This window comes from Phyllopteryx taeniolatus, chromosome 4 (genome assembly GCF_024500385.1).
Source record: "Phyllopteryx taeniolatus isolate TA_2022b chromosome 4, UOR_Ptae_1.2, whole genome shotgun sequence".
Classification (NCBI taxonomy): Eukaryota; Metazoa; Chordata; class Actinopteri; order Syngnathiformes; family Syngnathidae; genus Phyllopteryx; species Phyllopteryx taeniolatus.
This window is the reverse complement of record NC_084505.1, coordinates 33,585,970-33,613,602: the sequence shown is the minus strand read 5'-3', so window position 1 is coordinate 33,613,602 and position 27,633 is coordinate 33,585,970. Positions and strand designations below refer to the sequence as shown.

General features: G+C 42.6%; 1 protein-coding gene across 9 annotated transcripts in view; it reads left to right on the top strand.

The window, feature by feature from the left end:
- galnt7 (UDP-N-acetyl-alpha-D-galactosamine: polypeptide N-acetylgalactosaminyltransferase 7) overlaps positions 1-21,971 on the top strand; it is a 149,591-nt gene extending 127,620 nt beyond the window's left edge. For 4 of the 9 annotated variants that reach the window (XM_061771925.1, XM_061771920.1, XM_061771930.1 and 1 more), the window contains 2 exons: positions 10,719-10,773; positions 20,054-21,971. In XM_061771925.1, the coding sequence (XP_061627909.1) occupies positions 10,719-10,773; positions 20,054-20,160 (162 nt within the window). In that variant the 3' untranslated portion in view covers positions 20,161-21,971. The other 5 variants (XM_061771928.1, XM_061771922.1, XM_061771926.1 and 2 more) reach the window with 3 other exon arrangements.
- The last annotated feature ends 5,662 nt before the right edge of the window (positions 21,972-27,633 follow it).

Genomic DNA, 27,633 nt, shown 5'->3' with positions numbered 1-27,633 from the left:
CGGGGATTGAACCCCGCTCCTCAGAACTGTGAGGCTGACGCTCTAACCAGTCGGCCACCGTGCCGCATATATATATATATATATATATATATATATATATATATATATGTATATATGTATATGTATATATATATATATATGTATATATGTATATATATATATATATATATATATATATATATATATATATATATATATGTATATATATATATATATATATATATATATATGTATATATATATATATATATATATATATATATATATATGGGCGGCACGGTGGCCGACTGGTTAGAGCGTCGGCCTCACAGTTCTGAGGACCCGGGTTCCATCCCTGACCCCGCCTGTGTGGAGTTTGCATGTTCTCCCCGTGCCTGCGTGGGTTTTCTCCGGGCACTCCGGTTTCCTCCCACATCCCAAAAACTTGCATTAATTGGAGACTCTAAATTGCCCGTAGGCATGACTGTGAGTGCGAATGGTTGTTTGTTTCTATGTGCTCTGCGATTGGCTGGCAACCAGTTCAGGGTGTACCCCGCCTCCTGCCCGATGACAGCTGGGATAGGCTCCAGCACGCCCCGCGACCCTAGTGAGGAGAAGCGGCTCAGAAAATGGATATATATATATGTATATATATATATATATATATGTATATATATATATATATATATATATATATATATATATATATATATATATATATATATATATGTATGTGTATGTATATATATAGATCAAGAGCTGTTAGCCAAGAGCAGAAAGAGGACGGAGTCAAGCTGTTAGCCAAGAGCAGGAGCAAGAAGAGGACTGAGTCAAAGGTTAAATACCCAGCAGGTGTCTAAGAGACGGAAACTGGAGAAAACCACGCCCACCGACTTGAATTTTGGTCTACAATTTAGCCATAAAAATGGTTTACAACTCATATAGTGATGTAAAGTACTCCCAACTTTGTTCTCTTACTCATAGATCAAGCATATAGAATGATTGTTTAAACTTTAGTCTTGGCAGATCCACTGCTTATTGTTCAATACAACATTTCGTAATGTTTGGCTTCAAATCAAGATGAACAGTTCTCAAAGTCACGCAGCTGGACCTGTAAAGTTGAAACAATGAGGCTGAAGAATGTACAAAAAGAGAATACACATTTTTGTCGTCGGTTGACCGTTCTTTCTCAAGATTTTGTTCTCTCGAACAATTCGCCAGCTCAAAGAATTACCTCCAAAATACATCCAATCATCATCAGTGACCACACACCAATTTCTCTCAATGTAAAAATTTTGTCAAATCTGGAAACCCCACCTACATGGCGCTTTAACACGTCCCTATTGAAGGACTCGGAATTTGATTCTTTCGTGAGAAAGGAATGGGACGAGTCTTTGAAATTCAACGACTCCCCAACCATATCCCCATCTCTGCTGTGGGAAACCGGGAAAGCTGTATTGAGAGGTCAAATCATATCATACTCTTTATACAAAAACAAACATTAGAAAATGAAATTGAGGAAAAAATTTAACACCTCACAGAAGATATGCAATTAATCCGACAAATACACTTACAAACCAACTTCAATAGGCAAAACATCAATTCAACGTCATCTTATCAAAAAGTTAAGATATACTAACTTTGAGTACAATAATAAATCAGGCAAATTTCTTGCAAACCAACTTCAGCTCAATAAAGAAAAGTCATTAATTACAGCCATTCAAGATTCAAACGGCAACTGTACACAGTCACCGCTAGAAATAAATGAAATATTTTACAATTATTATAGCATCTTATACACATCTTCAAACAACCCAGACCAAAAAGAAATTGAAACTTATATTAAGGATCTATCCATCCATCCATTTTCTGAGCCGCTTCTCCTCACTCGAGTCGCGGGCGTACTGGAGCCTATCCCAGCTATCATCGGGCAGGAGGCGGGGTACACTTGAACTGGTTTCCAGCCAATTGCAGGGCACATACAAACAAACAACCATTCGCACGCACAGTCACACCTACGGGCAATTTAGAGTCTTCAATTAATGCATGTTTTTGGGATGTGGGAGGAAACCGGAGTGCCCGGAGAAAACCCACACAGGCACGGGGAGAACATGCAAACTCCACACAGGCGGGGCCAGGGATTGAACCCAGGTCCTCAGAACTGTGAGGCTGACGCTCCAACCAGTCGGCCACCGTGCCGCCTATTAAGGATCTAAGCATCCTCAATTAAATACAGAAATTAAAGACAGTCTTGATGTTCCTTTAACCATCACAGAATTTCATAATGCATTAAAAAATATCCAATCGGGACAAGCGCTTGGCCCGGACAGAATCTCCGTTGAATTCATTAAACATTTCTGGCCAATACTAGCGCCTCTATTTTTCAGAACAGTCAAGGAGATAAACAATAAAGGTCATATAAGTAGCCATATGAACACAGCTTCAATTAAATTATTACTAAAGTCAGGCAAAGAGCCCGCTCTCCCGGCTAATTATCGGCTCTTATGACTGATTAATGTAGATATCAAGATATTATCTTGAAAGCGCTCGCAGTGAGATTTGAAAAGGTACTCCCGTCGATAAGCCACTATGAGCAGACATGTTTCATTCAAGGTAGAAGTTCCACAAATAACGTGAGACGTCCATTAAATTTTATTAGCATGTCACAGCGTATAAATCTAAATGCAATCATCATGTCACTTGACGCAGAGAAAGCTTTCGATAAAGTTAATTGGGCTTTCCTGTTTGCAGTACTTCGCAAATTTGGCTTTGGGCACTCATTTATATATTGGACAGCAACATTATACAAGTAACCAAAAGTGACAGTCACGACGGATCACATCACAAAGTTTTACTTTACAAAGTGGAACCAAGCAAAGATGTCCACTCTCACCAATGCTATTTGCAAGATTCATCGAACCTCTTGCTTCTGCTATACATCAATCAGAATCAGAATCATCTTTATTTGCCAAGTATGTCCAAAAAACACACAAGCAATTTGTCTCCGGTAGTTGGAGCCGCTCTAGTACGACAACAGACAGTCAATTGACAGAGAACACGTTTGAGACATAAAGACATTGAGAAAAACAGTCACTGAGCAATAAAGGGTTGCTAGCTATCTGGTAATCCCGGTACAAATTGTTTTTTCTTTTTCTTTTTTTTTTTTTACAATTGTGCAAAAAGATGCAGAGTCCTCTAGCACTTAGAGCAGTCCGGTGCAATGACCATTGTGCAAAAGGGCGCCGAGACTTCAAGGAGTGTATCCAGTTTAAAATGACGAGTCGTGAGATAATCTGGGACAATGTTGATTGTGCAAATGTTGCAGATATTCCTCAGTCAGTGTGAAAATGGGGCAGATGCTACTCTGGCATGAGTGGCCAGTATTGGTCAACAACAGATATGCAAATAGTGGAGCGTGGCGAGACTACTACAGTGAGTGCACGAGTAGTATATAATTGGCCCGACAGAAATGTGACAACAAACTCAAAACAAAAAAAATAAAATAAATTGGCAGCATGTTGCAATGGAATTGTAGGTTAGCTGTTTAAGAAGTTGATTGCAAGAGGGAAGAAGCTGTTGGAATATCTGCTAGTTCTAGTTTGCATTAATCGGTAGCGCCTACCTGAGGGAAGGAGCCGGAAGAGCCGGTGACCGGGATGTGGAGGGTCAGAGAGGATTTTGTACGCTCTTGTCTTAGTTCTGGCAGCGTGCAAGTCTTCAATGGTGGGTAGGGGGCTACCGACAATCCTTTCAGCAGTTTTGATTGTCCGTTGCAGTCGGAGTTTGTCCTTTTTTGTAGCAGCACCAAACCAGACTGTGATGGAAGAACACAGGACTGATTCGATGACAGCTGTGTAGTACTGCCTCAGCAGCTCCCGTGGCAGGCCATGCTTTCCCAGAAGCCGCAGGAAGTACATCCTCTGCTGAGCCTTTTTGAGGACGGAGTTGATGTTGATCCCCTACTATATGAGGGGCAGCTGTGGCGAAGGATGCCTCCTGAAGTCCACGATCATCTCTACAGTCTTGAGCGTGTTCAGCTCCAGGTTGTGTCGGCCGCACCACAGCCCAGCCGCTCCACTTCCTGTCGATATGCAGACTCGTCACCGTCCTTGATGAGGCCGATGACTGTGGTGTCTTCTGCAAACTTCAGGAGTTTGACAGCCGGGTGCATTGAGATGCAGTCGTTCGTGTAGAGAGAGAAGAGCAGCGGAGAGAGGACACAACCTTGGGGTTCCCCAGTGCTGATGCTGCGTGTGGATGAGGTGGTTTCTCCCAGCCTCACCTGCTGTGTCCTGCCCGTCAGGAATCTGTAAATCCACTGGCAGATGGCAGGCAAGACGCTGAGCTGGAGAAGCTTGGACGAAAGGAGTTCAGGGATGATGGTGTTGAACGCTGAGCTGAAGTCCACGAACAGGATCTTCCCGTAGGTCCCTGCACTGTCGAGGTGTTTCTAGGATGAAGTGCAGTCCCATGTTGACTGCATCATCCGCAGACCTGTTCGCTCGGTAGGGAAAATGCTAATATTAAAGGTATCTGCTCGCCAGTGACAGAAGACAAAATCAATCTGCATGCTGATGATATTCTTCTTTATTTACAGGAACACAAGTCATCTTTTCAGTCTTCAATCTCATTAATACATTTTCACAAATATCAGCTTACTCTCTCAATTGGACAAAATCAACAATACTCCCAATAACAGCAAACTCATGGAATCCTGCAGATCAAATCACAGATTACCCCATTCCTATAGGTAACATTAAATTCAGTATTTTCCGGACTACAGAGAGCATCGGATTATAAATCGCGCCCACTTTGTGTAGAATTTTTTATTTTTTTTTACATATATTAGCCGCACCGGAATATACACCGCGGATATATACGTTGTGAAATTAGATATTTACACAGAAAGATTTTGTAAATGGGTAGGTTAATTGACAACTCTAAATTGCCCGTAGGTGTGAGTGTGAGTGCGAATGGTTGTTTGTTTGTATGTGCCCTGCGATAGGCTGGCAATCAGTTCAGGGTGTACCCCGCCTCCTGCCTGATGATAGCTGGGATAGGCTCCAGCTCGCCCGCGACCCTAGTGAGAAGAAGCGGCTCAAAAAATGGATGGATGGATTTTGTAAATGTTTATTTACATACCTTTTTTCCAAACTGTGACTGTAACACGGCAGTAAAACGGCTCAAACATAACAGAAAAGTCATTGTTTTTATTCATCCTCCTACTGTTCACTGACACCACTGAAGTAGTCTTCTTCAGTGTCGGAGTTGAAGAGCCTTAAAACGTTTCCATCACACACCATTGTCGCTCTCAATGTCATTTTCAGCTCGAGACACAGTTAGCGCTGAAGTTGTGCTGTTCTCCTCACGTAGCAGTTCAGCCTTTCGAAATCCGTTGGTGCTCGTAGATTCTTTCACACTGCTCCACGCTTTTAAGATCCACTGGCAGACCTCAGAAAAGGATGATCTTCGCATTCGGCAGTTTTGTGCAAAATTTCTTGCCGCTGGTCATCCAAGCCTCCCACTCACCTCTGAGTGTCGCTTTAAAAGCACGATTCACAGTGATGTCCAGTGGCTGCAAAAACTTTGTTGGACCTCCAGGAATCACAGCTGGAATGGAGTTTGATCTCTGTAGGGGCTTGCTTGCCCCCATGACTACCCAAGTGACAGAAATGTAGCGTCGCCGTTCAATGCGGATGTCTACAAAATGGCAGCTTCACTGGCTGTAACTGTTTACGAGGGGTGTACGTTAATCACCCAATAAAAAAAATAGTGGTGACAGCTAATGGAGATTGTACTTTGAACGCCCTTCGTCTGTCTGAGCGACGCGTTTCAATTGATCGGGCGAGACGTGCCCCTCGTCATGTTACGGGAACAAGCGAGGCTGTGCAGATGTACATTGCGAAACCTCACTTCCGAATGCTTAAAGAGGGTGCTGGCCACTGAGCTGGCGGCCTGGACTTTTAGCTCACCAGTCAGCCGTACTTGACTGACTCGATTAAATTGTAATTTTGGCTCATAATTGGATTGTCAGGAAAAAATTTGGCCCAAGGCCTTACTTAGTTGCCGACCCCTGCCCTAACGGTTCGCAACCTGTACATTTCAAGGACATGAGACAAGCAAATGCACCAAACAACTAAAAAAAGAACTGGCCTCGCAACAAAACCTTTTCCAAAAGGCCAAAAAGGAGGGTGATGCGGCTGTCAAGTCCGTGTTCGTAGATCAGTGAGACTTAATCTTTGCGAAAAGATAGACTTTTAATTAAGAACACATGGCAGCCATTACCATTGCATACCGTATATACAAAAAACACTATCACGGTGTCATTTGTAGGTAGTGCACACTTGTGGTGAACACATTTACTAGCAACTGATCACGTCTCACTTTCTCTGAAGATAAAAACTGTCCATGCAATTAATTAAAATTCTTATGATTATTTTAGCTTAACACCACATTCTTAAATCAAATAACATGAAACAAAGAGTATCCAAATACATACTTAAATTATGAAACAAGCCTGGACAAAAATGATGGTACCCCTATAAAAAATTTAAAATAATTTGACCATAGGGACATGTTCAAACAAGATGTCCTCTAATTAGCGTCACAGGTGTCTTCAAACTTTGTAATCAGTCAGTCGGCCTATTTAAAGGGTGACAAGTAATCACTCTGGTGTTTCGTGACATAGCGTGTACCACACTAAACGTGGACCAGAGGAAGTGAAGGAGAGAGTTGTCTCTGGAGATTCGAAAGAACATTATAGACAAGCATATTAAAGGTAAAGGCTATAAGACTATCTCCAAGCAGCTTGATGTTCCTGTGACTAGTTGCACACACACATATTATTCAGAAATGTAAGATCCACGAGACTGTAAGCAAAGCAAATTTATATAGCACATTTGATACAAAAGGTCAAGGTCTCAATGTGCTCTACATGATTAAAAGCATTTAAAAACAAAGAAAAAAACAGCTGATAAACATTTAAAACAAATAGGGGGAAAAAGAACAATTAAAACAGCATCGAGTGCAATAAATATAATTTGGAAATGCTCTAAAAAGCATGAGGAAAAAAGAAATGTTTTTAACCTGGACTTAAAAACATTCACACTTGGGGCTGTCACTATTGTTGGCAACTTATTCAATTTGTGTGCAGCATAATAGCTAAATGGTGCTTCACCATGATTGCTTTAGACTCTGTGCTCCACTATTTGACCTGAATCTGTCGGTCTCAGCGCCCTACTGGGTTTATATCATTAGCATTTCTTTCATGTATTCAGGATCTAAACCAATTTTTGATTTATAGACCAGTAGCAGAGCTTTAAAATCTATTCTAAAGCTGACTGGGAGCAGTGTAAAGACTTTAGAATTAGAGTAATATGCTCTGACCTCTGTTCTTGTCAGAACTTGAGCTGTAGCATTCTGAATGAGCTGCAGCTGTTTAATGGTCTTTTGGGGGAGTCCAGTCAGAAGACTATTACAATAGTCAAGTCTACTTGAGATAAAAGCATGGATGAGCTTCTCGTGGTCTGCTTGGCACATTCAAGCCTTCACTCTGGATATCTTTTTCATATGGTAGAAAGCAGTTTTAGTAATTGATTTGATATGACTGTTGAAATTCAGGTCGGAATCTATCAGTACACCAAGGTTTCGGACTTGGTCTTTTTGGTTTTTATTTACAAATAGCAATCCTCTTTTCTTTATTCCCAAAAACAATTATCTCAGTTTATTTGTGGTTTAATTGAAGAAAACTTTGGCTCATCCAGTTATTTGTTTTAGACAGTGACCCAACACCTCAATTGAACTGTAGTCATCAGGAGACACTGCTCGATATAAGTGTCTGTCATCTGCATAGCTATGATAGTCAAAATTAAAACCCCAATTCCAATGAAGTTGGGACATTGTGTTAAACATAAATAAAAACAGAATACAATGATTTGCAAATCATGTTCAACCTATATTTAATTGAATACACTACAAAGACAAGATATTTAATGTTCTAACTGATAGACTTTATTGTTGTTAGCGAATAATCATTAACTTAGAATTTTATGGCTGCAACACGTTCCAAAAAGCTGGGACAGGTGGCAAAAAAGACTGAAGTTGAGGAATGCTCATCAAAAACCTGTTTGGAACATCCCACAGGTGAACAGGCTCACTGGGAACAGGTGGGTGCCATGATTGGGTAGAAAAGGAGCTTCCCTGAATTGCTCAGTCATTCACAAGCAAAGATGGGGCGAGGTTCACCTCTTTTGTGGGTGTTGTTGATAAATGGCTTTTGCTTTGCATAGTAGAGTTTCAAGTTGCACTTACGGATGTAGCGGCGAAGTCTATTTTCTGACATTGGTTTTCTGAAGTGCTCCTGAGACCATGTGGTGATATCCTTTAGACATTGTCGGTTTTTGATGGAGTGCCGCCTGAGGGATCAAAGGTCACGGCCATTCAGTGTTGGTTTTCGGCCTTGTCACTTATATGCAGTGATTTCTCCAGATTCTCTGAACCTTTTGATGTTATTATGGACCGTAGATGATGAAATCCTTAAATTCCTTGCAATTGTACGTTGAGGAACATTGTCCTTAAACTGTTTGACTATTTTCTCATGCACTTGTTCACAAAGAGGTGAACCTCGCCCCATCTTTGCTTGTGAATGACTGAGCAATTCAGGGAAGCTCCTTTTCTACCCAATCATGGCACCCACCTGTTCCCAATTAACCTGTTCACCTGTGGGATGTTCCAAACAGGTGTTTGATGAGCATTCCTCAACTTTCTCAGTCTTTTATGCCATCTGTCCCAGCTTTTTTGGAACGTGTTGCAGCCATAAAATTCCAAGTTAATGATTATTTGCTAAAAACAATAAAGTTGATCAGTTTGAACATTAAATATCTTGTCTTTGTAGTGTATTCAATTAAATATAGATTGAACATGATTTGCAAATCATTGTATTGTGTTTTTATTTGTTTAACACAACGTCCCAACTTAATTGGAATTGGGGTTGTATTTCGCTCTTCAGAATGAAGCTGCTGTTGGCAGGCATGCCGCAGCTGCTTGAGTGTGTGAGTTGTGTTTATGGACACTGCGTAAATGGGAGCGAATATGGTCCTTGTTTCTTTTGTAATACAATACATAGTTGTAAAAATGGATTACTCAGAAAAGTATTATTTGTATCAGAATGCTTAAAACACTGTACAATCGCACTGTGGTTATATGGAATTTATTTTGTTTTGTAATATTAGAGTAGGTAAGATAAAATATTTTGTTAATATAGTAAGCCAGAGCTGCTGGGAATTCAAAGTTATCTATGTCATTTCACCATTGTTCCTGTGATACTGTGTTGTGTGTTTTTGTTTGCACACTAAGGACAGCTGACTACTAGTGTGGATTGAATGGGTGGCAACAATGGGAAATAAAATGCCAGTATTTTGAAGGTAATAGCCCGTCAGCAACATACAGTATTGAGAGAAAAAAAACAAAAACAAAGAAAACTTTGAACTAGTTCATTTTTGGAATGGTGAAATTAGTTCAAAATTTTGAATTATGAACTATCAATTGAACTAGTTAATTTTTTTGGAATGGTGAACTAAACTTTGAACTAGTTTGCATAGAAAATAAACTTACCCAACACTGATCCAGTATTATTTCACATTGCAATATATCTTGCAGGTTTAAAAAGAATCGCAGTCATTTTTTCCCAATATCGTGCAGCCCTATTTGTATCCACCGCAGGGTCCAAAGAGAGTCGCTGAAATTTATTTGGGGTAAAACAGAGACACTTTAAATGGTGGAAGTTGTTTGGGGACTTCAATTTAACATGACTTTGAATGTAATTGCTTAACTCTGAACACACCCACATCTTCAGTAAAAAGAGGCCATATGCACTTGTGCAACCACGTTATCGCAAGTTGTTGTTTTTTTTACTTCCCCTCTCTAAAATTTTGTTGTTTTTTTCAGTTATAGGAACAACTTATAGTTGTAACTAATTGTGGGGAAAAAAGTTTTAAAATAATTTATCTTGGTCTCATTTTTGTATATCACATTAACCTGCCATGTGAACAGGTGTGTGTAGCCCTTTATCCACTGGGGCTTCCCTTCACCTCCTTTGTTTATTTGTGTATTACTAACTGTGTTGATTGTGTTAACAGAAATAATTACATAATAGGTGTTTTAACATCAGATGTCCATTCTTTTTGCAAGTTTGAGCTGAACTGTTTCAATTATCCTAATTTGTTGAAGTTATATGGAAGTGACTTATTTTAAGGGGGGGAAATGAATGTGTCGGAAACTTCTTAATTTAAGAAAGGATATTGTTCAAAACACTATCTGGAAACTTTCTTTGCTTGACATAAGTATAAAATGATCAGCTCTTAGATATATGGACTAAATAAGAACAAAAAGTACTATTTACTTGAAATAAGTAATACTTTTACACAGTAATCTGTTAGCTAGTATTTAACACTCAAAACAAGATGGAGAACATAATTTGACTAGATTTGACAATAACGCTTGTTAAGCTGTAATAAATTTGTAGTGTAGATGAACATTCGACAGTATTTTTACTACTCTCCCTGTTTATAATTTCAATATAGATAGATTTATTTTTCTGTTAAACTAGAGTTTAAAGATCTTATTAAAGTTTTGATTTGAAGAAGAAAATTATTTGAAGCGAATTAACATTGGTCAGATATTTTTTTAATAGATATTGACAGCAAAACATCTGTTGACAGATTGTACCACTTTTTTTCTCAGTGTCTTTTTCCACTATGCTTTCAGGATCTCCATCGCTTCACTCATGTACCAACAGGTAAATATTGTGCAATGTACTGGACTTGGCTTCTTTGGAATCTGTTTAATGACGCAACTAAATTATTTCTCAAACATATGTAAACTGGCACCTAGGAAGGGGGTAACAGAGGTTGGTTATGTTAATTTAGTAATGAAGTGGAAGTTTGCAATGAAAAAAAACTTTTTGTCTTATTTGTTAAAACTGTCCATATGACCTGACCTGACAGTAGTACATGAGCAAAATGTTCTGTCGAAAAATCTGCCTTCTATGTCCCCATCTTGTACCTCTCATCAGAGTTGCAAGAAAAACTTGAGGAAAAACAACCAATCAGAGACAGAAGGTGTGACAGATGAGGTGTCAATCATTTTGCAGACTCCCAAATAATACAACTTTAAACGGGTAACATTTAGTGTTATGATAACACTCCATTACGAATGAGATGCTTTTCTGGGGTAACAAGTCAGAACGAGTCAGCGAGGATCAGCCCACTCTGAGTGTGCCTGCAAGTGCACGACAAATGATTGTGACCACAAGACACTTTTAGGCCTATCCTGCTGTAAAAAGCTTTTTTGAAAATGTGATCAAATGTCAAAAAGTTCCTGTACATACAAAAGAAAAGAAACAACTACTATTTTCAATTGCTCACTCTGGCCAACCTTTAAATTAAAATGAAAATCTGTGATCTAAAATGGGTGGCACGGTGAACGACTGGTTAGCACATCTGCCTCACAGTTCTGAGGTCCCGGGTTCAAATCCGGCCTCACCTGTGTGGAGTTTGTATGTTCTCCCCGTGCCTGCATGGGTTTTCTCCGGGTACTCCGGTTTCCTCCCACATCCCAAAAACATGCATGGTAGGTTAATTGAAGACTCTAAATTGCCCGTAGGTGTGAATGTGAGTGCGAATGGTTCCAGTTCAGGGTGTATCCTGCCTCTTGCCTGAAGACAGCTGGGATAGGCTCCAGCACCCCCGTGACCCTGGTGAGGATAAGCGGTAAGGAAAAGGAATGAATGATTTAAAATGCAGTGTTCACCAAAATGCAAAACAATTGTTTTTAAAATATACCCTTTTGAATAGTCATGCAACAGTAAGTGGATTTCTTTCGACTGAGTAATTGTTGGAATAATGCGCCAAATCATAACCTTGCAACAACTCTGATATGCAAAATACTGATGTCAAATATGGGGTAGATCCACCAATGGATCTTCTGATATTTATAGTCCTGCTAATGAAGTTGCCTGTTCAATTTGTTTAAAATTTAATTGGCTTCACCTCCAACCTCATTGGACCAAAACAAAATAGCCAAATATACATTTTGATTGTTCAAACCTTATTAAATTATTTTTTGCGGAAAAAAACCCCCAAACATATCAATTGCTAAAAAAATAATAACAAAAATAAACTTTTTTCTTTAAGTATGTAATGACATAGAGAATAGAATAACCCAAGTTGCAACCCAAATGCTTTTCTACCTGAAAAGAGACATAAGCGTACATTTGGTGCACACCCTCTCCTGATGGCGTAAAAATGTCAAAATTTCGATACTATTGGTCAGTCCCCACGTGAGTCCGTTATATTTACAAATCATTTACCAATCTGAAGTGTTAAATGGCTTGCTGTCTTTGACCATGCAATGTTAATGGATCAACAAACATGCCTTTTCTTTGTTTTGCGAGGATTCTGCCCGACGCCAGCAATATGTAATGTTAGTATGACTTAGTACCTGTATGTACTTTTATTTTAGACCGTACAAGTATTCGTAGTCTTGAAAAGAATCCCAGACTGTATGAGTACTTGTTTGCTTGTTTATTTTGAGCAATTTATTAATTTATCCAAAACTTCAGAAAAGGGATCATTGAGCTCCTTAAAAGCAGTGCTTCCCCAAAAAAAGTTATGTAAGGTGTAATTATTATTATTAAAAGTGTTTTTTAAATATATAAATCATCATTTATATATAGGTGGGGCTCAATGGCAAGTACCTGGTGCAGGCCCGGCCAGGTAACAGCCCAAAGAAGTAACGTGGGTCACCCTTCCAAGGGCTCACTACCTGTGGGAGGGGCCAAGGGGTATGGGGGTGCATAGTAAGTTGGGAGGCGGCCGATGGCGGGGACTTTGGCGTCTGATGCCCGGCGACAGAAGCTGGCTCTAAGGATGTGGAATGTCACCTCTCTGGCAGGGAAGAAGCCCGAGCTGCTCTGCGAGAACTTCTGACTATATATAGTCGGGCTCACCTCCAGACACAGCTTGGGCTCTGGTACCAGTCTTGTTGAGAGGGGTTGGACTCTCGTCCACTCTGGAGTTGCTCACTGTGAGAGATGCTCAACAGGTGTGGGCACACTTATTGCCCCCCGACTCGGTGCCTGTACATTGGGGTTCACCCCGGTGGACGAGAGGGTAGCCTCCTTCCGCCTTCAGGTGAGGGAATGGGTCCTGATTGTTGTTTGTGCCTATGCACCAAACAGCAGTTCAGAATAGCCACCCTTTTTGGAGTCTTTGGAGGGGGTACTGGAAAGGGCTTCCGCTGGGGACTCCCTCCTTCTGCTGCAGGACTTCAATGCTCACGTGAGGAATGACAGTGAGACCTGGAAGGGCGTGACCGGGACGGACGCCACCCCCCCAGACCAGAACCTGAGTGGTGTTCTGTTATTGGACTTCTGTACTCGTCATGGATTGTCCATAATGAACACCATGTTCAGACACAACCATGTCCACCTGTGCACTTGGCACCAGAACAACGTAGGCCGCAGTTCAACTATTGACCTTGTGGTAGTTTCATTGGATATGCAGCCGCATGTCTTGGACACTCGGGTGAACAAAGGGGTGGAGCTGTCCACCGATTGCCACCTGTGGTGGTGTGTTGGCCTGTTAGTGAGGGGAGATGGATGTGCAGCCGCATGTCTTGGACACTCGAGTGAACAGAAGGGTGGAGCTGTCAACCGATTACCACTTGTGGTGGTGTGTTGGCCTGTTGGTGAGGGGAGATGTCGGTCCGGCGTGGCAGATGTCTGGTACAGTCCCCTATCAGAAGGAGCTTCAACTCCCACCTCCAGCAGAACATCGCCCACATCCCGAGGGAGGTGGGGAACATGCCTCCAATGTTGATGGCGTCCGACCGGAGCTGTGAGCGTAAGGTGGTCGTGCCCCCTTAGCCTGTCGTGGGGACAATCCCGAAACCCATTGGTGGACACCAGAAAAAATAATATAATACCATATATATACCGGACAACAGTCAACGCAGATACCTTAGCCCAAGCATTCACAATCCATTCACATATGGTGGCGTAACTCTTAAAATTCACCATAGGTGGCAGTTTCTGTCCATTACCATGGCAACCAAGCACAACAGTAAAAGCCGACTTCTCGTGCCCTGTTGTGCGTATCGCTACCGTGGTGGTCCCCTTCTTCTCTATGTGGTTCACCGGGATGTCGAAAGTGAGCGAAAGTGAGCGGCACATCGCCCATGTTGGTGATGTGGTTGGGCTGGATGTATTTGTTGGCAATCTTTTTACTGCAGTAGGAGCGGAAGGTGGCCAGCTTTTCCTTGTAATCCGCCGGAAGTTGCTGTGCCACGGTAGTCCTTACCCGGATGGATAGATGGCGCCGTTTCATAAAACGAAAGCACCAAGACGGACCTCCTTGAAAATGTTCGATTTTCTTTTCTTCTGCAAGCGTTATTGTCCTCAGTCGAATGGTGACTGTAGAGACGCTTCTCCCGGCTGTTCTTCGCTCATTAATCCATTGCTCGAGTTGGTCTTCCAACTGGTGTTAAAAGCCAGGGTAACAAGATGGGTTTTAAGCAAGGATTTAAAATGAGACAAAGATGAGGCTTGTCTGATGTGGACTGGCAAAACATTCCACAGTGTTGGGGCTGCAACAGCAAATGCTCGTTCACCTCTAAGTTTAAGCCTGGTTCTGGGCTCTGTCAGGAGTAGCTGGTCAGCTGACATGAGGGACCGGCTGGGAATGTAGGGGTGCACCAGCTCCAAGAGGTACGAAGGGGCAAGGCTTTAAAAGCAAATGAAATAATTTTAAAATGAATCCTAAAACGAACAGGCAGCCAGTGGAGTGAAGCTAAAATGGGTTATATATGCTCATATTTTCTTGTGCCAGTTAAAAGACGAGCTGCAGCATTTTGAACCAGTTGCAGATGAGGCATTGCAGTAATCCAGCAGAGTGGTCACAAAGGCATGGATTACTATTTCAAAGTGCCGTTTCTGAAGGACCGGCTTGATTTTTGCTAGCTCCCTTAACTGGAAAAAGCTGGATTTAACCCCGGCTTTAATTTGGATTTAGGATCAGTGTTCACTTTTACACCCAGCTTCTTAATGATAGACTTTTGATATTGCACTTCTTCTTTGCCTTTCGGCTTGTCCCTTTAGGGGTCACCACAGCGTGTCATCCTTTTCCATGTACGCCTATCTCCTGCATTCTCCTCTCGAACTCCAACTGCCCTCATGTCTTCCCTCACGACATCCGTCAACCTTCTCTTTGGTCTTCCTCTAGCTCTGTTGCCTGGCAGCTCCATCCTCATCATCCTTCTACCAATATACTCACTATTTCTCCTCTGGACGTGTCCAAACCATCGAAGTCTGCTCTCTCTAACTTTGTCTCCAAAACATCGAACCTTGGCTCGTCCATCTGATGAGCTCATTTCTAATTTTATCCAACCTGGTCACTCCGAGAGCGAACCTCAACATCTTCATTTCCGCCACCTCCAGCTCTGCTTCCTGTTGTCTCTTCAGTGCCACTGTCTCTAATCCCTACATCATAGCTAGCCTTACCACTGTTTTATAAACTTCATCATATGCCTCTTGTTTGGCCCTTGCCACCTCTACCTTTGCCCTATGTCGCATCTCAATGTATTGCTTTCGCCTCTCCTCGGTCCTCTGTGTCCCACTTATTCTTAGCTAATCTTTTTCCTTGTATGATTTCCTGTACTGTGAGGTTCCACCACCAAGTCTCCTTCTCTTCTTTCCTGCCAAAAGATACACCGAGTACTCTCCTGCCTGCCTCTCTGATCACCTTGGCTGCAGTGGTCCAGTCTTCTGGAAGCTCCTCCCGTCCACCGAGATCCTGTCTCACCTCTTCCTGAAAAGCTGCACAACACTTGTCCTGTCTCAGCTTCCACCACATGGTTCTCTGCTCTGCCTTTGTCTTCCTAATCTTCCTCCCCACCACCAGAGTCATTTTACACACCACCATCCTATGCTGTCTAGCCACACTCTCCCCTATCACTACCTTACAGTCAGTAACCTCCTTCAGATTACATCGTCTGCACAAAATGTAATCCACCTGCGTGCTTCTACCTCCGCTCTTGTAGGTCACCCTATGTTCCTGCCTCTTCTGGAAAAAAGTGTTCACTACAGCCATTTGCATCCTTTTTACAAAGTCTACCACCATCTGTCCCTCCAAGTTCCTTTCCTGGATGCCATACTTACCCATCACTTCTTCATCACCCCCATTTCCTTCACCAACATGTCCATTACAATCTGCACCAATCTCGACTCTCTCTCTCTCTGTCTGGGATGCTCAGAACTACTTCATCTTGCTCCTTCCAGAATTTCTCTTTCACCTCGAGGTCACATCCTACCTGTGGTGCATAGCCACTAATCACATTATACATAACACCCTCAATTTCAAGTTTCAGCCTCATCACTCGATCAGATACTCTTTTCACCTCCAAGACATTCTTAGCCAACTCTTCTTTTAAAATAACCCAGACTCAATTTTTCTTCCCATCTACACCACGGTAAAATAATTTAAACCCTGCCCCTAAACTTCTAGCCTTACTGCCTTTCCACCTGGTCTCCTGGACACACAATATATCAACCTTTCTCCTAATCATCATGTCAACCAACTCCCATGGTTTTCCTGTCTTAGTCCCAACATTCAAAGTCCCCACATTCAGTTCTAGGCTCTGTGCTTTCCTTTTCTCTTTCTGCCGAAGAACCCGCTTTCCACCTTCTTTTTCTTCGACCCACAGTAGCTGTATTTCCACCGGCGCCCTGCAGGTTGACGCCGCCGGTGGCTGACGTTGTTAAACCCTGTGAATTTATCTGGGCTTTGGACCGGCCTACAGTTTGCACTGGCTTGTGCCCCCCATCAGGCTGCATTGGACTTTTGATATTGCACTAAGGGACCCAAATCAACTAGGGGGGTCAAAGAAGTGCCACGAAAGACCTCTGTCTTTTTTTTCATTACAATTTAAAAAGTTAAGAGACATCCAGGCCTTAATATCATGTAAGCACTCTAGCAATGTCTTAGCACAGGTGGAAACTGACTTTTTAAGGGGGGCATAGATCTGACTGTCATCTGCATAACAATGAAAAGAAATACCATGCTTCCTGAGAATTGAGCCGAGTGGGAGTAAATAGAGGAAAAATAAGAGAGGGCCAAGCACGGAACCCTGTGGCAGCCCATGTGAAAGGGGAGTAGTGGAGGACACAGAGTCAGCAAGGCTAACACAAAAGGTTCGCTGAGACAGGTCGGACCTGAACCATTCAAGTGCTGTACCTCTGATGGCCACGCACTGCGCCAAACGAGTAATCAGGATATCATGGTCCACAGTATCAAAGGCTGCAGTCAGATCTAAAAGTACTAAAATAACACAGTGACCAGAGTCAGTAGCTACGAAGATGTCATTTCAAAACTCTTAAAATCGCTGATTCGGTGCTGTGCAATGTTTTAAGACCTAATTGGAAAGGCTCAATAATATTTTGTTTATTAATAAACGTCATAACCTGGGAATAGACAATATTTTCCAAGATTTTAGAAAGGAAAGGCAATTTGGAGATTGGGCTAAAAATTGCCAAAACAGAGTGATCCAGCCCAGGTTTTTTTTAACAAAGGTTTCACAAGGGTATGTTTAAAATTAATGGGAACCACTCCTGCAGACAGACTACTATTAATAACTGCAGTAAATGATGGTCCAATAGAAGGGAAAACCTCCTTAAAAAGTCATGGAGGGACAATATCACTTGGTGAACTTGAGGACTTCAAATGACTAACTATTTCCTGCACAAAGTGCACAGGATCAAAATGGTCTAAAACAGCAGAGCAGGAGACAAACACTGAAGGATCAAAACTGGGGGGTGAAATAAGTGTTCTGGCAGAAGTGACTTTTTCAAGGAAAAAGTGAAGAAAGTTTTCACACAGAGCCGGGGAATTCCGCTCTTTTCCGAATTTCAACAGTCTGTGGTGCATTCAAGGCAGAGTTGAAAACCTTAAACAGAATACGAGGCTTGTGGGAGTTTCAATATTAATACATCAATATTATCAATGATGATCTTCTGGACAGTTGTCAAGTCTGCAGTCTTCCCCATATTGAACCCAACTGAGACAATTGAATCAAACTGAAGCAATTTAATGACATAAATTGTGGGCCCTGAATCTATAATCTATGAAAGTTTAACTTTTTGAATGGAATTATGGAAATACACTTTTCCATGATATTCAAATTTTTTGGCAAGGGTCTGTGTGTGTATATATATATATATATATATATATATATATATATATATATATATAGTTTGTGAGACCATGGAGAATGACTTCCAGACAGCTTTGAAAAAATTCTGGTCTACCGTTCGACGTCTCAGGAAGGACAAGCAGTGCACCATCAACACAGTGTATGGTGGGGATGGGAACTACTGACCTCAGTTGTATGGTGGGGATGGGAACTGTTGACCTCAGTACGGGACATTGTGAGTCAGTGGGTCAAATACTTCGAAGATCTCCACAATTCTACTGACACACCTTCCCATGAGGAAGCAGAGTCTAGGGACTCTGATGTGGGCTCTCCTATCTCTGGGGTTGAGGTCACCAAGGTGATTAAAAAGCTCCTTGGTGGCAAGGCCCCAGGGGTGGATGAGATCTGTCTGGAGTTCCTGAAGGCTCTGGATGTCGTGGGGCTGTCCTAGATGACACACCTCTGCAACATCGCGTGCACATCGCGGACAATGCCTCTAGATTGGCAGACCGGGGTGGTGATCCCACTTTTTAAGAAGGGGACCAGAGGGTGTGTATTCGTCCTGGCCGTGGAACAGTGGACCTGCTCTACACCCTCAGCAGGGTCCTCGAGGGTGCATGGGAGTTCGCCCAACCACTCTTCATGTGTTTTGTGGACTTGGAAGAAGGGTTTGACCATGTCCTTCATGGAATTCTGTGGAGGATGCTTCGGGAGTATCGGGTACCAGACCCCTTGATTCTGGCTTTTTGGTCCCCGTATGACCGGTGTCAGAGTTTGGTCTGCATTGCCGGCAGTAAGTCGCATTTGTTTCCAGTGAGGGTTGGACTCCGCCAAGGCTGCCGATTCTGTTCATAACCTTTATGGATTGAATTTCTTGGCGCAGCCGAGGCCTTGAAGGGGGTCTGGTTTGTTGACCTAAGTATTACAACTCTGCTTTTTGCAGATGATGTGGTTGATCATCAAGCCGCGATAGCCAACTCTTACTGAAGCGGTTCGCAGCCGAGTGTGATGTGGTTGGGAAGAAAATCAGCACCTCCAAATCTGATACCATGGTACTCAGTCGGAAAACGGGGGAGTGCCCTCTCCAGGTCGGAAAGGAGATCCTGCCCCAAGTGGAGGAGTTCAAGTATCTTGTGGTGGTGTTCACGAGTAAGGGAAGATTGGAGCGGGAGATCGACAGGCGCATTAATGCAGCATCTGCAATGATGCAGACTGTGTATCGGTCTGTCGTGGTGAAGAAGGAGCTAAGCCAAAAGGTGAAGCTCTTTATTTACTAGTCGACCTACGTTACTACCCTCACCTATGACCCACAGCTCGTGACCAAAAGTACAAGATAACGGATACATGCGGCCGAATTGAGTTTCCGCCACAGCGTTTCTTGGCTCTCCCTTAGGAATAGGATGTGACGCTCCATCATCCGGGAGGGGCTCAGAGTCGAGTTGCTGCTCCTCCACATCGAGGAGACCCACATGCAGTGGCTCAGGCATCCTCCTGTAAGCCTCCCTGGTGAGGTGTTCCGGGCATGTCTCACTGGGAAGAGGCCCTGGGGACAACCCAGGACACGCTGGAGGGGCTATGTCTCCTGGTTGGCTTGGGAACCCCTCGGGATGCAGTGGGAGAGTGGAGAGTGAAGTCTGGGTTTTCCTGCTTAAGCTGCTGCCCCAGCGACCCAACCTCGGATAAGTATGGATGGATGGATGATCATTTTGTAAAATTGTGCATTTAATGATTGTCTTTTCAAGCATGAGATACAGTAACTATACGACCATGTCTATTATGTGATTTCTTTTTTTGCATGCATTAGCAAACTAACTGTTTTTTTATTTTCCCAGGCAAATGTTTAGATCGCTCAGACCTCCTCCACAAAGTGTTCGTATCAGACTGTGACACCAGTAAAACCACTCAAAGGTGGGAGATGAACAACATCATGGCTGTATAAAGACTGCTGAACTCATATACAAAGGAAATCATTTGGACTATGGTGAAGCAAATGGATCTGGACCAATTATAACATGCATTCATGTATGCTATAAATAACTGGGTTGATGGTGGGTCCTTTTTGATCTGAGCCATTCACTTGTCAGAATATGGCAACCATCTTACCCCCACTAGACATGAATTAACTTTGAGGAATTGATCAAAGTTAGTGGCCCAAAAAATTGGCATATGCCAGCCTCTAACACTGTCCTTGCTGTCTCTACTTTATGGCTGTGGTCACCAACCTTTTTCCCGCCACAGACATGGAAGTACACCTATTTCGACGACAGGCATCCATATACGGTGTGTGTGTGTGTGTGTGTGTGTGTGGGGAGGTCGGGGGTGGGGGTTTGGTGACGTAGATTCCAGAAGTTGATCGACATATGTGTGGCTCGGTACAACATGGCCCATGGATCAGTGCCCAGTGGTTGGGCTCCACTGCTATAGGATACCATGTTTCTCATAGAAAAGATCCAAGAGATTTTTTTTTTAATTCAATATCACGGCGTTGGGTGGGGTGGGTGGAATTTCTGTGGGGAATCACTGATCGTGGCATTCTGTTTTATGCACACTCCATTTTGAAAATCCTGAATGAGTGCTATTTAGTTCAAAGAAAAGTAATAGGTAATTTGGGTCCCCTTCAAATTCGTAACTGAAACGGGATGCACACATACTAACAATCAGGTCAAATTTGAGCCTTTTCCTACCTTTGCGATCAAAGTCAGCAATGGCCTGAATTTCGGATGTCTCTGAAACATTATCCTGAACAATTATCTCGAGATGGCGGTTGTGTTGAGTGTGTTGTGTTTTCCTCCAGAATCCACTCCAAAAATGGTTGTGACTGAGTCTTAAATTTTAAAGGTCCCATATTTTGGCTATTTAGACCTCCACAGGGTGACTCTGTAACATGGACTGAGTATAATAGTGTCAATTTCATTAAAAAAAAAAAAAAAAACACCTTGGTTTTGTCATACTAGTGTCCAGAAAAGACCCCTCTGACAGCTACTTCTGTTTGACCCAGTTTTGTATCCGCTTTGTCCATATTTGGCTTTCCTCTGATTGGTTGCCTGTGTGTACAAAACCCAACCCTCACTAATTGTGATAGCACACGTTTATGTTGACAGCGCTGGCCTGGGGGCAGAGAGGTAGCCGGAGATATTCACTAGTGATGTAGATAAGCTCGAGAAATTCGAAAGGATTTCAGGCCTCTCAGCAGAAAAACGGCTCAGGAAAACTCAGGAATGCATGGATGATTTCAATTCATATTTCACATGTTTGCTAAGGCACCATAGAGCCAAATACACCCCAAATACAAGAAAAAGTATTTTTGGTAAAATATGGGACCTTTAAAACAGTTCAATATTTACAATTGCAAATTTTTGTGTGTGGCTGTTGCTGGAAAAACAGAGAAGCAGCTTGTTGTGTTGAGCATGTTACTGTTATTGGGGAACAAGTTGTATGTCATGATATAGAAAAACAATGTCATTCTGAAAATCAACAGCAAGTGCTATTAAAAATAGTATTTGATATTACTGAAAGCATACATATACGGATGGTGGGAACTTATTCAATGAAAAATATCTTGGAAGATATCAATAAATGAACAAAATTGTGTGTGATTATGTGTAAGGGTAATCATGTATGCAGTAAATGGGACAGTTGGTGAAAATTATTTAAAATGTATTCTGTGCTGACAATAGCCCTTAATGACATTTTAAATGTCAAGAAATATGATGGATAAATTAATAAAATGAAATTTGGCAGAAAACTAAATTTTTTGCAAATTTTTTAATATACCAGTGTCTATTGTTGTCACATATACAGTATCTTATGCTCTGTTGATGCATATTTCACCTTCTGAGGGTCTTTCCTGCGAGCAGAAAATGTGAGAACTTCGAGGAAGTTAATCTCCAGAGGGAAAGTCTGAATTAGCAGATGCAGAGAGACGCGTAAAAGAAAGACTGTAAGCCTAACCTGCTCGCTACCAGGTTTTGTATGCTAAATCCTGACTTTCTACTGCTCTCCTCCCACCTGAAGCAAACTGTCTGTTTCATGATCCCATGGTGCCAAGTGTTCTGGTTAGGCCGTATTTTGTTACGGGCAGTTGCCATGTGTTGCGACGTTATGGGGAAGTAAAAAATAGTCCGCAATCTGGAAAGGACAAGACGACATGCGCTGTTGTTTAAGGAACTTGAAGTTTGTCAGTGAGCAAGCAAGCGAGTGGCAATTACGCGCTTGACTTTGTAACGAATATCGACCCTCATTTCAGAGACCACACAGCCTGGTCTGCCCTGTTTTTTAATCCATTTAAGAAAACCACCAACATTCCTCAGCCACCAAGCAGGCAGGATGTCTGTTTTAAATCATAATGACACAACCAGATAAAACCAGTTCTTCTTTCCGCCAAAAAACGAAGAACAAAGATTTCCCAATAAGGAGAAGCGACAGAGGGCCCCAAAATGTCTGCGTAATCTCCCCAAGACCCACAGTTCACATTGTGGAATGAATAGTGACTGATTCCTGCTCAACAGAGATAAATCCCTCTCTCATCACCCACCATCAAAGCCCACTCAGCAGAATTGCAGATGGCCAGGACCCAGACTCTCAAGATGCGCGTTCACTTGTCATCGATGGAAGACGGAGACTTCCAGTGGTGACCGAAACCACTGCAAGACAGACTCCTTGTGACCCTTGTTTAGGCAAATCTTTTTCTGACAGAATAAGTAAGGAAGCAATCTTGTCTGTGGGTTTTTATTACTAGGATTTGAATGTGTATTTTAAGAACTTTACATGAACGCCACTTATGATTGTATTTCTGCAAATTTGAATGTCTGATGTCAAATCTGTTTGTCAAGTGAACCGGATGAAACGTTTCACCCCACACAACACAAATGCCACATTGCAAATATTAGTGTTCTCAACAACCACATGCACTTGAAACATTCGTCACATGGATTAAAGAGGATGGGCGCGTGACAAGGCAAAGTTGGAAAATGGTCTCGTTATCTTTAATCCAATAATTAATATTTTATTCCACTGGTTTTACACCACAAATTATCCTAAAATGAAATGCAATTCTAGAGGCACAGTCTGCCTTCCATTTGCCTCGCTCTCTGAAGCGGATAAAAGGCCGAAGCTCCTTTGTCCTGCACTCTCGCTCACTCTCTCACTCTCTCGTTCAACCTGCTGAAGATCTGGCACAGCCCGGGAGCCCCCACCTCTCACCACGAGCTGGCGGAGGCTGGGAGACACTGAACTTCGAGCGTGGATCGTAGGAAGCACCTACCAACTCCCCGAAGCTACCCTTTTGGGTGTGGGGCAGTTTACGGACGAGGCTCTGTTGGGAAGTAATTGCGGTGCGAGTTTTTCCCTGACCACGTGGCAAGCATTGCCACTGCCAGCGCGCCGGTCATCCTGCACCTGAAGTGCATCTTTTCTTCTTTCCTTCCTTTTTCTTCAAACCATCCCTCGTGAGCGCTCTTGCCAACCCCCGGAAGGTCGACCCGTCTCCCTGAATTGGTCAACACATGTAAGTCCAACTTGCGGTCCACTAAAAGTACAGATTAGTGCATATTTGGTTTTAAATTAACAAGAACAGGAATCCCCAACTATATGCATTTGTCACTGTCCGCTCATTCCACCCTCACATCACAAGTCAGTCTCCTCTGCCAATGTTTGTCTGTCCTTTGTTTTGTTGTTGTTTCTTGCATTGCTTCCCTTGTAGATTACCCATGTTAGATCTCATAAAATTTTCTGTAAAAAATTCACTACCTGCATCAGTTGTGTGTTTGGGTTCGAGAAAAAACCTTTGGCCTTCTAGAACGCTTATCTAATTCATGTAGCAACCTTCAAATTAGGAGACTGTGGAAAAAAGGTTTGTCGTCACTTTGTCCTGAAGTTTTATACATCGAAAAAGTGACGTGGTACCCCTTTACTAGATAAAACAGTTTATTTCAACGTTTAAACTTAAAATTACGCTAAACCGGAAATAACGCAGGCGTCGCTTACGGCTCATTCTTTTCTCCTAAATTAATTTTAAAAAATTTAACTCATATATGCTACAATATAAAACATAAATTTTCCAACTCAGCTCCCCCCTTTGGATTATATCACACAATCTATTATTAATCACATACAAAAGGAAAAATTTAAACATTACATCCTAAGTACCTAAAAGCTATCCATCCATCCATTTTCAACACCCCTTATCCTGGTTAGGGTCGCGGGGAACTGGAGCCTATCCCAGCTGACTTTGGCCGAAAGGCGGACTACACCCTGAACTGGTCGCCAGTCAGTCACAGGGCACATATAGACACGGACAACCATTCGCACTCACATTCACACCGTCACTGAGTGGGAACTGAACCCACGCTGCCCGCACCGAAGTCAGGCGAGTGTACCACTACACCATCAGTGACTACCTAAAAGCTAATACTAAATAATCAAAATATTAAGTTAATCAAAACATCAAAAATTACTCAAAATGATATAACAGTATAATATGCATTAACAAACAACCCTACAGTCATCCAGTAATTCACACCTCAGGTTTAAAAAAAATCCTTCATAAGCGGGTTGTAAGTCAGTCATGCAACAAAGTTAGACTGAGGAGTATGTATCATGGTCATCATTTGAGTTTTCATTGGCATCCAAGCAGTCTGATTTAGGGAAAAGGTCAGGAAAATCTTCATCAGAGACTGAATAGTGAAATCGTGAATTGTGAACAAATGCTGTGTCAACCATGCGAGAGACTAAAGAGTTCACCAAAGGGACTAAACAACAGGACATAAAAAAAAAAGAACAAGCATAGCGATACAACCAAGCTTGCCATCCATGTCCAGTGAACCAGCTCGAATCGAGCACCTCCTCGCGGGCAATGACATCGCGGAGTGTAGTGAGGTTTTTAATGCCACTGGCTTTGACGCTTGTATGGCCAGCATTGTCAGGAATGTATGTGCAACAGGTTTGGTTCAAGAGAGTACAACCACCACCCTGAGAAGCCGATAGTAGATCAAGTGTCATGCAGTTTTGGAGGGGTACTTCACTAATTGCGTTAATTTCCACACGTGAAGCCTCTAGAATGGTCAGGGTAGCGTTAACAAAACGAGAAAAACGCTAACTTAGAGTTTCATATCGTAACATCAATTTTCCCACCCCAATTTGAGGAAATAGTGAGTATAATACCTTAGTACCTGTACTCCAAACCTTGTGATCGGACATCTGTTCCCCAAACTGGATCATGTTCTTAAAATTGGGCTTGTCTGCGACGACGGGAACGAGATGTGGTAGAGATAATGTATGAGTGGTCTGTCAAAGCAATAGGGGCGCACCGACCTTACCAATCGGAAACGAGTCTAGTGTAGACACTGTGTCCACAAAGCCAGTACACGCCCTCAAAAGGCAACATGCCCAACCGGTCTGGTGCTGACATATTGGCATATTGGGAAGACCGGTAGTACCAAGAGTTTGGGAATTGTTCAGAGCGGAATTAGAGACAAAGGTTGTGCATGGTACAGATATAGATTGCCAATAAGATTTTGGTAATTTCACGCCGGGGCGAATGTGAACTGGGCCAAACAAAGGCACCATACCTGAATCATTAGTGGGTTTAAAAGCATCAAAATTTTGGGTCACATTGATGTAGAGGAGAGGAGAACCTGTTTCAGCAAAAACGGTTTGATTAAGGTATTGTAGACTGACAAAAGAAACTAAGGGGCGAGGAAAGAGTGATGACGCATTAGGATGTGGGGGAGGCACAATGTGGGTTTGCAGCAGCATACGGCATGAAGTAACAAACATAGCAGTGAGAACGATTTTGAGAGCGTGCCACATGAAGGGCATACAGAAACCAAACATTCATGCTGTAGAAATTAGCAGAAGTAGTGGCAATCGTATGTAACCAAAGAAGCTCGTCATGGTTGTCACATCTTGTGAGGTACAAAATTGTGTCAACTGTCAAAGGTGAGCGTCGATGCACAATGTAATCACAATAACCATGGCAATTAATGCCAAACCACCAAGGAGACCCCCAGAATAGGTCATCATCGTCATCTTTTCTTCTACCGAGTTACGCAGTTGCGTGTGTGCGTGTACGTGTGGTCTGCGCGTCAGTTCAGACAGATGATTGGTCGTTGCTCGGGTTTTATGACCTTCTGTTCCTCTATAATCCATCAATGCGCAATCAGTTGCTAGCACTGATTGTAGCTAAAAGTGAATCCTCTTTCTTAGAGGTGGTTACTTGGCCTCATTAGGCCGACCTTTATGGTCATCCGTCGTAGAAGGTGAGGGAAGTGGAGGAATCGGGACCATAGGAGACGCTGGGACCTTCTTGCAGTGTGACGCGTGAACCCACGTAGCTCTTTCAGCGACCTTCACTGCAGTATTGGTTACAAGGAGGACTTGGAAAGGCCCCAGCCAGCGCTGATGTGTCCACATTTTCCACCGGAGGTTCTTAAGCAGGGTTTGATGATATGCAGCGGTCCATCAGCCGACCTTGGCAGTGCTGAATGAACTTGTTTCCTGACATCAGAGAGCAAGTTAGTCACAGATGTGCAATACCTGATCATGTTGTCCTCGCAAAGGTGTGTGTCCGTTGGCAAGCCTGGAGGATGCAGTCCAACATTCAGAGGGCCTGCAAAGAGGACCTCAAAAGGGGACAAATTGTTCCGAAGACGGACGCTCATCCTCATATACATCAACACAATTGGTAGACCCTTAATCTAATTTAATTTTGTGTCTTCACAAAATTTACTTAATTTAGCTTTTAGAATCCCATTTTCTTTTTCTACTGCACCGGCAGACTGGGGATGGTAACTGCAATGTGTTTTGAGGTCAAATTGTAGTCTATCTGAAAGCTGTGTCAACACTTCGTTTTGTGCCGTTGTCAAAAGAAAGTTTTTCAGGAATTTCCCATCTGGGAATAATTTCAGTCAATAATGATTTTGCCACCGTAGATGCATGTTTTGCTGGTAATACTAAAGTCCATTTTGAAAACATGTCTACCACAACTAGACAGTATTTCTTGCCTTCACAGGGCGTTAATTCTATGAAGTCCATCATTACATGTTGGAATGGTCGTGTAGGTAGTGGGTGCGCTGCCAGGTGGGTGAGTGGGCGTGGTCTACCAGAATTGAAACGAGCATGTGAGGCAGGATTTACAAAAGTTGGCTGCAAAAGCGTAAAACCCTTTTGTAAACCATTGACTTTGCACTGCAGAAACCATCCCCCCCCCCCTTGAAACATGGTCTAACCCGTGTGTAACGCAGGAATGTGGTTCCCCCTCATCAGGGAGTGGCATGAGAGTGGCGGGGTTGAGAGTTTTGTTGTACCGTTACGTGAGGAAGTCCCAACATCACCATGTTGTATCGGAGCCAGTGTGAAAGCAGACAAGTGAAGAGAGTTGCTCCTGCAAGATAGAACTTGCACAGTGGGGCAC